The sequence below is a fragment of the Leptosomus discolor genome, chromosome 3 (genome assembly GCF_034619465.1).
Source record: "Leptosomus discolor isolate bLepDis1 chromosome 3, bLepDis1.hap2, whole genome shotgun sequence".
NCBI classification, from domain to species: Eukaryota; Metazoa; Chordata; class Aves; order Leptosomiformes; family Leptosomidae; genus Leptosomus; species Leptosomus discolor.
In genome coordinates, this window is record NC_141393.1 from 6,012,084 (window position 1) to 6,026,924 (window position 14,841).

General features: G+C 40.8%; 1 protein-coding gene across 1 annotated transcript in view; it reads left to right on the plus strand.

The window, feature by feature from the left end:
* Positions 1 to 14,610, plus strand: part of KIAA0586 (KIAA0586 ortholog) — a 72,578-nt gene extending 57,968 nt beyond the window's left edge. The window contains exons 32-33 of the mRNA XM_086463377.1: positions 9,587 to 9,652; positions 14,308 to 14,610. Coding sequence (XP_086319503.1) covers positions 9,587 to 9,652; positions 14,308 to 14,456 — 215 coding nt within the window. The 3' untranslated portion in view covers positions 14,457 to 14,610. The remainder of the gene's footprint in view (positions 1 to 9,586; positions 9,653 to 14,307) is intronic.
* Positions 14,611 to 14,841: the final 231 nt, after the last annotated feature.

The window sequence follows — 14,841 nt, forward strand, 5'->3', positions numbered from 1 at the left end:
TTGTGTATGGCATGACTTTGACTTTCTAGTAACTCTTTCTTTTTTACTGTCGGATAGGCATGTAGTTTTAATACAAAATAATAAATTGTCAACCATATGCGAACAATGAAAAAGTGTATCTACCGTTTTCTGGGTCTGGTAGAATTGCATTTATGTTTTGGCTCAAAACTACGCAGTCAAAGCAGGTTAGACTTAATAGGGGATGATCTGCTGACCTCCACCCTAACTCAGGTTGTTACAGTAAAGTAATAATCTCTGGGTTGCATATTGTGGCCTTGTTTTATTCACTGTACATATTGCAAGAGTTAAGCAGAGCTGTGTTTGGTTTAAAGACAGAATAACAGCTGTAGTTTCTGTCCCTGTCAGGCCATCGTGTCTTCAGTAGAAGTAGAAAGCATGGAATTTGCTGGCAGTTGCTTAATTTCGTTTTTTTTTTTTAAAAAAAAATGGTTTTATAATCCTAAAACCATAATTACAGATCTTGAGAAAATTGTTTTATTTACTTAACAGCTGCCATTGTGCCCTGTTATGTAAATCAAAATTATAAATGGGAAATATTTACTAGTTTGAGTTACACTGTAAATACACGATTAACTTCTTAAAAGTTCATGTGGCTTATTTCAGTAATTGGACCCGCTCCTAGAGACAGGCAAGCAGGGAGATTACACAGCGAATGCTTGTTTCTGAAGATGAAGCTTCCTTCCTGATTAAAGAAAAAAAAAAAAAAGAGAGAGAGAAAAGAAAAGGGGGAGCAGTTTCCTGTTGGAGTCCTCACTTTAACGGAGCTCCGGCAGTCGTGCCTCCCCCTGCTCCAGCTGGCCTTTACATGCCGTCCTTTGTGGAGGCGTTTTCTGACGAACGATGTCTAAAACCATTTTTACAAGAGCAATTGGCGTTTGCCTGTACAGGCAGATGTGGGACTTAAAGACGTTTTTGCTCCTCTCTCATCTGCTTTGAAATGCAAGGCTCCGACAGCCGGTATCTCTGAGGTTAAGGCTTGATAAAGGCTGATCTGTTCCTGGGATTCATAATCTTCTAGAAATGGCCAAACGAAGAGATTCAACCCAAAGTTTCAGCTGTATGTAAAAAAAAATGTGTTCTGACCTCGATATATATGATGTGAAAAATGAGTAACAGCAGCACTGCAGGCAAAATCTTCTCTGCTCCGATGTGACAACCCACCCCTTCATCAGAGGTTTCAAGAATTTGGCTGCGCTTTTGGAAATAAGCCTCATGCTTCTGCCGGAGAGATGTTTTTAGCTCAGTCAGAGCGCAGCACACAACAGCTTTGTTGGAGTGTTGGCTCAGCCTCTTTGCTTATCAAAAAACTGAAGTAAAACCTTACTTTTCTACCTACAATATGTGGTGGTTGTTCTGAATGCAGCCAAGGCTGTGCTTTAGTCTGGTTTTTTATATATATATTTTTTTTTTAAGTAAAACCATGCTCACAAGCTTGAGCACCCCGACAGCTAAAAGCTAGAACCACTGCAGAAGACAATTAGGGCCTGACTCTTCATTAATTGCAGTAGGGCTTTTTACTTTCTTTAACAACAAACTCCCTTGCTCTGTCTGTCCAGTGCGGGCTGTTAAACGAGAGCCATAAGCTCAGTTCGTTAACCCAGCTGCTTTTTGCAAGTCTGCATGGAAAGTGAAGCACTTGTAGAGAAGAGTAGACTTCATGTGTACCCATCATAGGTCCGAGTGATGTGCATAGGAGATGTTTGCATCGTGCAACACCACTAGCTTGGAAATCCATGAACCAGCCACCAAGCGATCTCCAGCAGCAGCGAAGCTCAGGGGATGCGTGCGCTAAAGCTGACGGGTCCCAGGACGCTGTGATTTCATAAGGCATCCAGGACATCTGCTTGTCACTGCATTTTGCAGACATACTTGCTTGGGTACCCAAGTACGTGACTGACTTCCAGAGTGTGCCATCCAACCATTCGCACTCGTGTAGAGCACTGCAGCGCAGAGCCTGCCAGAGGGAATATTTTGAAGTGTATGAAAAGAAAGTTCAGATGTTTTTAGTCTGAGAGTGAAATTGCAGAAGGCCCTTAGAGGTCTGACTTATTGTGCAATCTCTGTAAGTAATTTGTAATCAAAATACCTTTGCACATGTCACTTCCATATTTCCTGTAATAAAACAGCAAGAGCAATTAAGATTTTGGACCATAATCTTCTACAAGCTCCTAAAAAAGAATGGGTTGGGGATTTTTTGAGTTATGGCTGAAATAACCAATTTTTAAATTTTCGATTGCTTAAAAAAACCTTTGGTAATAGCTATTTAAATAGATTTTTTAGCTGTAGCCTGACAAACAAAACTGTTATGTGGTAACATAAATGATCTGAAGTTTACTTCTGAAAAAAATTAAGTAAGAAACCAGAAGAACTCTTCACAAAACTGGAAGACATCTGTACTCTGGTAACCCAGCATGTGACCTACTGGGCTTTATGCATTTCGAATCAAAAAGAATCAGTAAATACACCGCCATATGCATGCAAATGCGTCTAATAACACCCTGTGTGCTGTGGATCTGTAATGTTGTTCTGACATGGTTCAGAAAGTTGTCTGTGGTCTTGGCATTCTTCAGGAAACATTAGATTAATACAGCTGCCTTTGTCATATAAATTTTTTCTTGTTTAAGTAGGTGTGTGAAGGCTGGTGCTACATAAATGAATTATATGGAAGACTTTGGAGGAAGAGGGGGCTTGTAAACGAGACTGAAATTAATGAATATAAGAATTAGAAATCAAAACTTTATGTTTAGTCTGAGGAGAAACAATTCTTTAAACCGTAACCACATGGCTGTTTCTTGTTTGCATCAACTCTGGTTGACTGTTATTGTCTTCTGTTAATTCTCTGGGGCAGTGGCCTGACTTTGTTGAATGAGCCAATTGTTTTCCTTTGTGTTGCCCATCAAGTAAGTCCCCATCTGGTTTGTATCAGACTGTTTTCACAGCCAACAACTGCTGCCTTTTCTATATCCTGACACTTAAGGGCCCCATGCTATCAAAGCATTGCTGTGATAGCCTGTCTGGCTGGGCCCATACAGCTGTGTCTTGCAGCTTGAAACTATTACCCAAGTAATGGTAACTTAGAACTTGAACTGGCTCTTATTCCCATTGGTGTCGTGTGTACAGTGAACAGAATACATTTTTGTTGAACTCCGTGTTTCACAAAAAATTCTTTAAAGCTCTCGTTTTAGTTTATATGATTGGTTAGTTTTTATTTTCCAGCAGCTTCCTGTATCTAGAGGCAGTTTTGTGTTCTTCTAAAGCATTAATGAGTACAAGACAAGCAATATTTATTTAAGGCACTGTTGTTATTACTTACTTTTATGGTACATTAAAGCTCAATAAGTGAAAATTAAACAAGCAAATGATTCTTAATGAGGATTTTTCTTATCAGATTTGGAATACACTTCCAGGAAACTTTCTGTGCATGATAAACGTAGGTTGGGTGAATAAAGCTACCTTGGCTACTATGGTACTCGCTCTCCGAGTAGCTGTATAGATTACAGAGCAGTGGACAACGAGCCTGCATTAACCTGTTTATTTTTCCTCTGAAGGAATAAGGGAGGGTTGGATAACTCACTCTGTAACCTGGGCAGTAAAACTGTGTTAGGGTTTGCGTTGCAGAATCTCTGAGAGGCCCCAGGCGCGACCCAGGCCCCTTTCTGCCGGGCTGCCTACATGGTAGGAGATAGTCTTGTTCTGAGAGACCTTGCAACATGTGCGTTCCCTCCCTCCAAGATTTAAGAAAACCCCAAACATTGCATCAAGTAACAGTGACATTCATATGTTGTTTTGTATAAAGGAAGATTATCTTTTAAGCATTCGCTCTCTTCTACTTGTGTGTAGGCCGTGTAACTCTTACTGACAGAGGAATGATGAAGGGAAACATATCCCCAGCTTGTGTTTGTGTTGAATTTTAAGTATATTCTGGACTCAGTTCATTCATGATATTTAAGAGAGGGGGAGAGAAAGAAAATAATGGATAATGTTTTTAAACTTTCTGGTCTTACTGTGAGCTTGTGCAAGAAACTGCTAGAAAGCAGGTTGATTTATCTAATACTTGCAGAGTAAGTGTTCCTGAACTTGGGAGTGTATGTGTCTGTATGTAACATGAATGAATTTGCTTCAAGTAAAATACTGGGGAGCCATTAAATTCCATGAGACGAGATTTTTTTGCCTTTGTGCTTTTCCTAATGGTGCACACTGGGTGTCATGGTGGCCGGATTAGGATTGTGCTAAATAATTGGGTTTATGTCATTGTCAGGTATATGAAGGGTTTGCAAAAGCTGCTTTCTTAAGGAGCTTTCCATAATTGCTCTTCCTATGAACGCTGTATAAATTCAGGAGTTGCAGGGTGTGCTCTAGAACGGTGAACAGAGCCAGGCGTCTGCACGAGTCCCGTCCCACCAGCACGCAGTAGCCCGCACCTCTGCAAGGAAGCTGCTCCCACACATGCTGACTGGATTTCCGTACGCGCTCCTTCGCAGTGCAGATTTCCCTGTATTTTGGCCAGGAATATTTAAACCCAGACAACTGATAAATGATTTTCATTCAGGCTGCGTACAAGCTATATTAATCATGCCTGTGGCCCAAAGCAATGAAAAAAGCTATTGATGAACTGAGCACAGACCAGGTTTGGCACCAACAGTTTGAACTGGGAAGAGTGAATGTCAAAGAGCCGCAATGCTTTCTCAAAGAAGTTGGCAGTAGAAGGAGTTGTCGCTGTCAGCTAATGCAGCCAGCGTTCAAAATTTCTACTTGTGTGTGTGTGTAGCTTCAGAGGTAAAGAACATCTGCCCAAATGAGACTCTGATGTAAACGAGTATGTTCGGTGTCTGGGAAGGCACTGCTTGGCTGCTGCTCGAAGGTTTGTGCAGAGCAGCTCCCGGGTTGCTAACAGGAGGTGTTGGTTTCACTGTTGCTGCTGGGGAACTGTTGGTCAGTAGTGAAAACTTGAAGAGGCACAGTGTTGCTGGGAGCAGTCTGCAGCGTTTTCCCAGCTTTCTGTAGTGGTGAGCAGACGTGGAGGTGTGTGTCATATTAAAATCAGTAGCGATGTGCCTAAGAGAGAGTTAAGAAGGTGGTGTAGTGTGCTGAATATGTAGCATGGATGTAGAGCGCTAGATTTCTACAGTTCATTTATTCTACTGATTTAGAGCTTAGATTCACCCAAGTATTGCAAAGGAATTTTGGTTTTACTCTTTCCCACGTAACAGGCCAAGGTTCTTAGATTGTTGTTTTGGTTTTTTTACAAGGAGGAATGCTTATCTCTATTGCACAAAATTTAAACATTTCAAACTTTAAAATAGCACAGGTTAAAAAAATGTATTTACTTTCGGACCTTTCCAATTTTCTGGTCCTGGACATTAAATTGTAGAGGCATGTCACTTGTCATCACACTGCCTACTCATTTCAAGAGAAGGCTTAGATGGTCTTCAGCAGAATAGAGGCTGGACATTTCCATAGTAAAAGTCTCCCAGCAGATATTCCTGTAAAGACATTTAATGTTTTCTTTATTTGAACATATGCATACTTATGTAAGCATTACTACAGTATTCTTTCTGAGCTAATAGAAAAATTGCTTGCCTCTCTAAACTTCCTAGAATTGCTTATTCCTAATACATTTTCCAAAGTTAATTGATAAGCACAAATGGCAAGACCTTTAGTGGCTATCTTCTGCTCTTAAACAAATGGCTTGAAAGGAGGTGTTTTTAGCAAGTTTGTCAGCATACGTGCTAGAAATGTGCGTAGAGACATCCTAGTGTTTATTAGAACACATCACTGGAAAATGGTAACTGTATAGAGCTGGATTTGTTCTGTCTTGTTTTGGTTTGGTTTTGATTTTTTTTTTTTTCCTGGGGAAAACATTCGTAATCTCTTTTTTAGAGGTGTAATTACCAAAATGGAGCAATTGTGCTGTAGGTATAGGCATTTTAATATGCCAGATCTTTGTCATAGTGGTACAGTAATATAGGAGTCTTGGCAAACTGTTTCCATATGGAGAATCCTATGAGTTTGTGAGTGAAAATCATCAAAACAAATGCATAGGGTCGTGTGAATATTTAAGTATTCAGAATAGAGAAATACAGCTCTTTTGTGGTTGTCTAGAAAAACACTTGTTATTTGAACAGGGGGTTTTATGCTGAGTATATCTTATTTAATTTTTTTATGATAAGAATGCAATTAGTGACTCCATTGTATGTGAAGAGTGACTTGCAATGAGAAAATTCTGCCCTGCAGCACTGCCCTTCAGGCCGTGCGGCACAGAAAGGTTTCTGTTTTCTTCCTGCTGCCCAGCCCCTAGCTTTCCTTCAAATCTGCGTGCGGATTGCTGCCATGGCTGGAGGGGATGAACCTCCTTGCCCAGGAAATCCTGTTGTCTGTTTGAGGGAGAGCTCATCAAGGTCTCCCATCACACTTTTAAGTGATAGAAAGTAGCTTGTGACTTCTTACACTGATTCACTGCAAGTTGTTGGCTTAGATTCCTAACAGTAGTTTAATAGTCACGTAGCTGAGGAGTTAATAGGGCCGGATAGCGTGGGATGCTTAGCGAGCATGTGCAGCGCGAGCATCGCTGCAGACAGCGTGCTCGGTCCTGACCTGCAACGTACTGAACCTGCCCGATAAGTGGAGGTTGTCACACGTGCGTCCCGGGCGAGACGGACAGCCACCCATCAGAGACTGCGCGAGAGCAGCGTCCCGGAGTAACTGTGGGTAACTTAACTGCCGGGGCCACATGGAGCTGAAGGCAGGAGGGGTCTCCGGAGTAACCCAGTGTGTAGCCTGGCCGGTACGCTAACTTAGGAAAGAACGCCACTTGCTTAGGGGATCCCCTCACTGGGACACCCATCTTCATTTTAAGCGTGAACTGGGGATTTTCAAACCCACTGCAACCCTAATTTATAATGAAACATCATTGAATTTGTTCGTTCAACTTTAATTACTTGTGTAAATTACCTTTAAATAAAAAACAGGCCATGTAACTTTTAAGAATTAAAAAGATGCTCTGATTATTTTATTTTTTTTTTTACTTGCCACTCCCCATGCAGGCTGTGAATGCTGTTATGTCTCGCACTGTGGTACAATGCAGATAAGCTGGAGGCAGTATTGCTGTAATTAATATTGTTAAGATACGAGGTCTCAGTGGAGCCAGCCCTCGTGCTAGGATTGCAGTGAACGTTTCTGCATCCTGAGGGAAGTCTGCATAACTTTATCTTAGAATTTCGTGTTTGGATAATTCCCACTATCGATCATTCACGTTTTGGTTTGGGGGTTTTTTTTTGGTTGTTTGGGTTTGGGTTTTTTTTATTTTGCTTCAGATACTGGCAATAAAGTGTCTTTTGGATCCTCAAACATCAAGGTGTGAGTAACAGAGCTGAATATATTATACAAGCATACTTTTAAAATTGCCTTCCTGTCCACTTGCCTGTTAGATTTTGCAGAAAATGAGAAAAAAGATTGGTAGGTAGGTGATATTTAGTTCTATGGAATAAACAAAATATTAATTACACAATTAGATATGCAGGTTTTTAATGATCCCTTGTCAGATTCTCCTGATTCCACCAGCTGTTTACCTAGGTTGTCTCCTGTGGATTTAGAGATTACGCCTCCCCTCAGCCCTTGCACGAGATACACATTTTCCTGGTGTTTGAATTTCAAAGACTCTGGGCCAGTAGTGAACCAACTCCTTCTCCTTTTTTAATTTGAAATAAAAGCTGCTGCTTCAAGATTTACCGCAGACCCTTCATCTCAGTTCTCCTCAAGAAAATGGTTGCAGTCAAGAAACAGCAGTGCTTAAAAGTTAAGAAAAGACTGTTTGTTTTGAGCCAATTGCACATCCAAAAACCACATGCAACTGTGGGGGAAAAAAAAAATCAAATTGACTTTTAATATTTCTTCTTAGTATTAATAATTATTGTAGTTGTTTGGAAAGATCATTACACATCTTTTGGAAGTGATTTGCTGGGAAACAACACTAGGAGTTGTGGCCAGGGAATGAACTTGCTAAGCAATGAGATATTCTACAGAGCAAAATGTGCCAGAGCTAAAGGAGCAGAGTAGATTTTAGGCACCAAAAGGAAATATTTATTTAGTAAACTCTGCAATCGCATTCCTAGATGTTTTTGGAGCTGCTTTCTGTCTGCCCTTCCCTACCGGTCTCCGTGTTAGGATTTTGAAAAATCTGGTTCTAGTTTATTTTATGTATTTCTAGTTTTTGTTCTGTTTAGTGTTGCTATTGGTGGGAATATAGCATGTTTTGGAAAACCACTGAACCTTGAACTCAGACTGGAGAGGAGGGAAAATCATTTTCAAATATTCTGCTTAAAAAATTTGTTAGCTGCTTAGCCTGTGTCCCACCCTCCTTTACTGACTGGGAATCTGGATTTATTTTCCTTTCAAAAATATGTATAGCTAGGATACACATTAGGGTTTAAACAAACAAACAAGAAAAGAAGAGCGCGTGTGTGTATGCATGTTCATTTTCTGCGTGCTTGTATGCAGAGTTTCGGTAAGTACATTACACTATGGGAAGGTGGAATTTGCCAAGTTTAGGTCAAAACTTGTGCTGAACTCGTACTATATAGTTTTGTGTCTCCGCTGGTGTCTGTGGCCCACTTATGGAGGTTTATGAGTTGGCTGAAGCCTTTGAGAATGAAACTTGTGTTTTTTCAGCTCAAGCAGTAGACTCATGCCTTTAAATCCAGACATTTTTGGCTCAAGTCCTACCGATGTCAGTCCATTTCTGTAAAACAACTGGAGTGTTTTAATTGTAAATCTATCCCTTTCATGTAACTCAGCCCTAGAAATTTGGCCGAAGTTTGCCTGGAGTCTTTTCTGTTTGTCATGAAACCGGCTAAGTTAGGGGCAGTCTGTTTTTCAGTTATGAAACCAGAACTGTGTGCATTTGCAGAGCACCTTGTTCTTGCTTTCTGTGTTTCTAACCTAGTGGCAGGCAGCGGCCTGACCTGCAGTCAGGGGCCCTATGCTTAGCAAAGCATTTGCACAATGAGAAGAGAGTTCCTGCCCTAAAAATCACGTATGCTTCAGCATTTTTGCTTCATTTCTGGCAGAGCTGAGAAAGGACACCTTCTCCAGAGGAGCTATCATTTCTACTGAATCGAGAATAGTTTTGTCCAAATGACTGGATTATTTGAGAAACTGTTGATGGTCCTTGTTGAGCCTGTTGATGCTGATTCCTGAGAATGTTGTATTCTTTACCACCTCGAGGCCATGTCACTAGCTCCTTACCATACCCACTTTCAACTGGATAAGCCATTAAATTCCAGAAGTGTTGAATTACGTAACCAATATGTAGGATATAGGCAGACATGAGCCTGAACTGGAAATACTGTATAGAATTATTACATTGCAGTATATTTTCTCATTTCAGTGTAGCCTTCAGAATTGCTTACATCAAAATATGGATATTTGTTATCAGTATATGTTAGCCCAGCAAGTCTGGAATAATTTAGATTTTGCTGAAAATGCTGTTTCTTGGGTTGCTATATTTGGTAACTTGCCTGTACAACCACGTATGAAAATGAGTGAATTTGTCTTTGGTACCATACAGATATCCATGAAGACATGGATCGGACGTGCATTGGCACCAGTACGTATCTCACATCTTCACTTAGAGGTGAGAGGAGTGGACAAAGTGTTTCTGCTGATAGTGGTTCTGTTATCTTTGGGCTTGTAGGTATTCTTCTACTTTAGTGTGCAGTCATTACTGTAAAGAGTTTCTGACAACTCTGTTTCTCTGCCAATGGTCCATGTGTAACTATATCCTAGATGTAAATCTTTTTTTGTAGGGAAAAAGCAAAATGGGGGTGTGGGGAATGACACGGGGGAAAAAAAGGCATTTTCATTGAAGATTTTAAGATGCTGAGTTACAGATCGGCAGGTGCTGTGCTATCCCCAGTGCTCTGAACACTTGAGATAATGCCATCTGGAGGAAGTTATTTGTTGGGACAGGACAGTGTTTTAAACTTTGAAGTCAGTCGTAAACAAAGTGAAGCAGCTGGAATCTGGCAGAAGAAGAAACAAGCCACTCATGTCAACCCGTGCTATTAAAGGAATGGGAACACTGCACTGGAGCTCTCTACGTACGCGTGGAAGTTCATTCTTGCTCTAGAAGTTCGCTGCTTTAGTTGTTTCATTGGAGAGTAGATGGAGGGCTGCTGAGGGGTGATGGTTGTTTTTAAAATTTAGGAAGTAATATGTAGGTAATTACAGTAATTATGGTTCTGGTTTTATACTGAAACAATAACCTGGGTCCTGATCCTTCAAACCCCTCCCTATGTATTGTCTTGAAGATAGCTCTTTTCACTTAGGAGATAATGATCTGGTTTACCTCTGGATAGCTTAAACCCAGAAGTTTTATTTAATGTATGGACACCGACTTGAAGGAGTTAAAGCACGTGGCTTTTATTTCGCTTGAAAATCAGACTTGTTTAGTCTTTTTATTTTGCCAAATAGAAAAATTTAAAGAGGAAGATTTAAACATTTTTCTTTGTTCTTATTGTTGCCATATGGTGTTAGTAACCAAACCTCCCTTCAGTGTGTTTAATTCCTTTTCCATTTGGCATACGTTCACAATACACTTGTATATAGCATACTCTGTGTGACGGTACCTCTTAGAGAAAAACTCCCTTCACAGGTCACCGGATGGTTGACACACCATTAATTTTTATGTTTCTGTTAAACAAAGATCTGGAAATTTAGTACCGTACATGAATTTGTTATAGATGGCCAAGAACAGGAAAAATCTCTAATCTGAAATCCGACCTTTTCCATCAGCGGGTCACCAAGATGTTTTCAGTCACTGTTGAGTTTCTTCCAGTCAAGGACCCTTACACACACTTATTAGGAGTGTCAGTTTTCACAGTTTATATGAATGTATTCTATTAGACGGTGACAATGAACTTGGAGAACTGGAGGTCACCTCAGGTCACACGTTCCATTTATTGGATTTTAACAAGGAAAATTTCTATAAATACATCTAAGTACATGATTACAAAATTGTACTGAGTACTTCCAGAGCCTCTAAAGAGGGGAAAAAAGCTGTGAAGGTTACCTGCCTTCCTGCCCTGCACTGCTTTGCGAATGGAGGAATTCTCCGTTCCATTCTTATGGCATATCAGAAGATTAGAAGCACCTTTGCAATTTGCATATTTGTGGCAGTGAAGAGCTCAGTGTTTAAGAGGAAACCATCTTAGTATTGGTTATGAGCTGTTCTCTGACAAGGGGAAGAAATAAAATGGAATATCACATTATTAAAGGAGGAGCTGGCCAGGGACTATGCAAGTGCTGTCACTGGTGTACAGCAAAAGGCAGCTGCAGACGTCGGTAAATATGTGTGCCTAAAAACATCTATGTGAGCAGGAATACAAACATTTAAACCTGTGTGCTTGCATTTCTGTATTTATTCACATACCCATCTCTGTATGTATATATGAATGGGTTTTATGCACTGTGCATGACGATTTTAGGTTAAGCAAGAGGTGATAATGGTAAAGCACATGTGAGAGTAACTTAGTAGTTGTATCTTTGGGCCAACGTAGATTTTCAGGACTAGCGGCTTTCCATTCTGGAAAGTTACAGTCATGGAGCAGAATTTCCCATGTATCTGAAACAGGATATCCATGGGGTTGTTTTTTACAGTTAAAATGCTGAAAATCCAGGTTCTGTATTTTCTGCGTGCATCCAACAAAGTCAAAGACTTCAGATTTCTGTCTTTAAAGAAAGGGAAATGGTCACTAAGTATTTTTAAGCTTATCTTTAAGGATATTTAGATAATTCAGGACCCGGTAACTTTTCTGTTGAGCAAGTAGATGGAATTATTCTTCTAATTTTTCTGTCCTTTTAGCATTTTACATCTATCATAAAATTGAATTATAATGTGTCTGTAAAATATATTAGAATATGTGTTAGGAGGAATGTAGACTAATATGATACTTTCTTTCAGTGCCCCAGAATCAAATATTTAGGAAGTTACTACAGAGCCTTGGGATAAGAGAATTTTTCCCCCCCCTTCCATTTTTTTCTCATTTCTTTTTTTCTCTTTTTCTTTTTTAACAAACCTGAAAACAGCTGTTGAAACAATGACCTCATGCAATGTAACATAACTGTGGAAATTATTAAGAAAGTCAAGCTTTGAAAGCATCGAACTACATGTAGTGTTGGAGAGTCTCTTTAGCGTCTAGGATGATTTACAAAGTTTCCTTGGGCATTACACATTCACGTCTTCACTGTGTGTCAGCTTCCCGTCTAACCAAATAAACGCTTTGCTTTTCTTCAGTTCCCCTTCTGAATATCACGCAAACATGGCTACAGACTAAGCTCGTGGAAGTACTTCTGGAAAAACAAAACACATATGTTGCTTGCAGATCTTTGTGGTGTTCCCATAAATGTGCTTTCGAGTCATGTTCAGAAGACGGAGGATTTCTCACGTCTGCTCGCGTGTTAGGTTCGCTCAGGCCCATGCCAACCCAAACTTTGGCAGCTGTGCTTTGTAGAGCTCTGGGTTTGGGCTGGGGGTGATGAAGGCTGTCCAACTAGTGAGGAGAGCCTAGTGAAACTATGGACAGTGCTGCTTGCAAAGTGCGTGAGGGCTGTGGCGAGCAGGTGACATGTTGATTCCCCTGGGGACACAAAAAGTGCTCTTGTGCTCTTGCTGCCTCTCCGGAGCCCTGCCTTCTGGAGGGGGAAGGCTTGGCTGGCACAGGTTGCTCCACCTACTGGCTCTCCTGTCTTCGGGTTTGACTCCCTAGGCTGTCAGCTGCTGTTCTAGCATGAGAAACACCAGATGAGATTTCATTTTAGCAGTGGGCTTTTGTTGTTTTAATTAGGCATTTGAAGCGTGCTTTGCTGCTAGTCAGATGAAAGCAGATTACTACTGCAGTGACATAGTAGATAATTAACTGGGGTGAAAGAAAGCCTAACTTCTTGGTTTTACTGGGAAAATAGCGTTTTAATTACCTAGTCTGTCACAGAGGAAGGGAGAATTGTTATAGCTTATTGGAATAAGAACAAACTCCAAGAGAGCCTTTGCTGTTGTACACAGACTCGTATATGTTTGTTTTCAGCTTGTAGCTGCTACAATTAAAATGTCCTAAGGACAACGGAAATCTCAATATTCTCTTTCTGTAGTTTTGTGAATGCTGGGCCGTTCATCCATTGCCATTTCTCCTGTCCTCCTCTCTTCTGTGTCTCCAGCCCTGTTCATGTCTTGCTCCCCCTGCTCCATGACTTGATTTGTCTTGTCTCCTTCCTCTGGCTAAACAGAGTAACTCTTGCCTGCGACCCTTCTCCCTTCCCATCTCTGCTCTCTGGCTACAGGTTGTTTTCTACCCCTCCAGTGGTTCCCAGACAGGAGGATTTTCAGCACTGCCGTGACCTTTCACAGCTGCTCAGCAGTCAGTGCTGCTGGAAGCTCTGTGGGACGTGTCCTCCTCCCTTGCAGGGGCTGCTGGCATGGCTGCAGCTGGGCTGCGTGGGAGCTCGTCTCTCTCCCAGGACGTCCCAATTTTTGCGGAGTGGGAAGTGGCAAGGTTCCATCTCAGGCTTGCTGGAAGATGAACGTGGCTTGGAAAGTCCTGCAAGCCACATCTGCAGGGGGGGAGGCTGCGTACCTTTTCTCTGGAGTCTGTCAGAGGGTGAAAGAAGGGAGGTGAACCACAAAGGAGTAGCAAGAAGGACCTGAATGAATCAGGGAAATGGGCTGGAGATAAGGAAGAGCTAAAACAACTTCTCACTTGTGTTTTGGGCAGCTGAAGCGTTGACAGGGTGTTTTTCTCTGTAGGACTTGTAGCCGATGGCTTCAACTTGCATTGCTTTGCTTTTTATGGTTGTGCACAGATAGTGGCCTTGTACAACCCGAATGTTTTCTAAGGGTTTGGTGCAAACAGACATACACATATAGATGGGATTTAGAAATACTGTTAGTATCTGCAGACCTCATCCAATTTCTGTGGAATCACATACTTGAAATTATTCTGGGCCTACTGGAGATCATATATGTACGTGTGTGTGCGTGTGTATGTAAATACAACCCAGTCTATATATGCACAGAACTTCATCCCTTTCTCACCTGATAAAGAGAACTCTGATGCTAAAACAGCACTCTTTGAAAAGTGCTCAAAACTGTGGACAGAAAGGGTGTCTGTGTCTTTGTATTTCCATGGAGTGATGCGATATGGAGGTGACTTCAGTACGGTTTAGTTATTTGTCGTAGACAGCAAATAATGTGTTTTGTTCTGCTTTATTTATTTTTTATTTTTTTTTTTTTTTTAGGGAAGGATGCTGCTCCACATTTAAATTCACATATTTCTGCAGCAAAAGTGTCAGTGAAGCTGCCTTCCATGAATATAGATGACAACCAAACACAGAGTATGAGTAGTATATGTGGGGATACAGATTCTTCAGGGACAGATACGTTTTAAACCTTATGGCTTTTTGTGACAGTCGCTGTCTGAAGATTTTGTTGTTGGTTCATTTGTCTGCCTAGTGTGATAGTCTGGGTGTTTCATCAAAATACCAGTCTTGCAGGACTGATTATTTTCTACGATTTTTCTTCTAATTTTTTTATGATTATGAATTTAGGCAATGATTCTGTTTGTGAATATATCAGATATTTTTAAGCAAATAAAATTAAAATATTTCAGAATTGTTGTGAGTTTAAGTCAATAAAGACCATTTAAAGATTTATTGTATGTACAGATGAACGTGGAGGTGATTGGTATTAAAGTCCATGGCAAAAGTCTGTCTCACTGATGGAAAAAAATGCTTGGCTCGGTATAATGTCAGTACTGTCAAAATGTTGAGCCA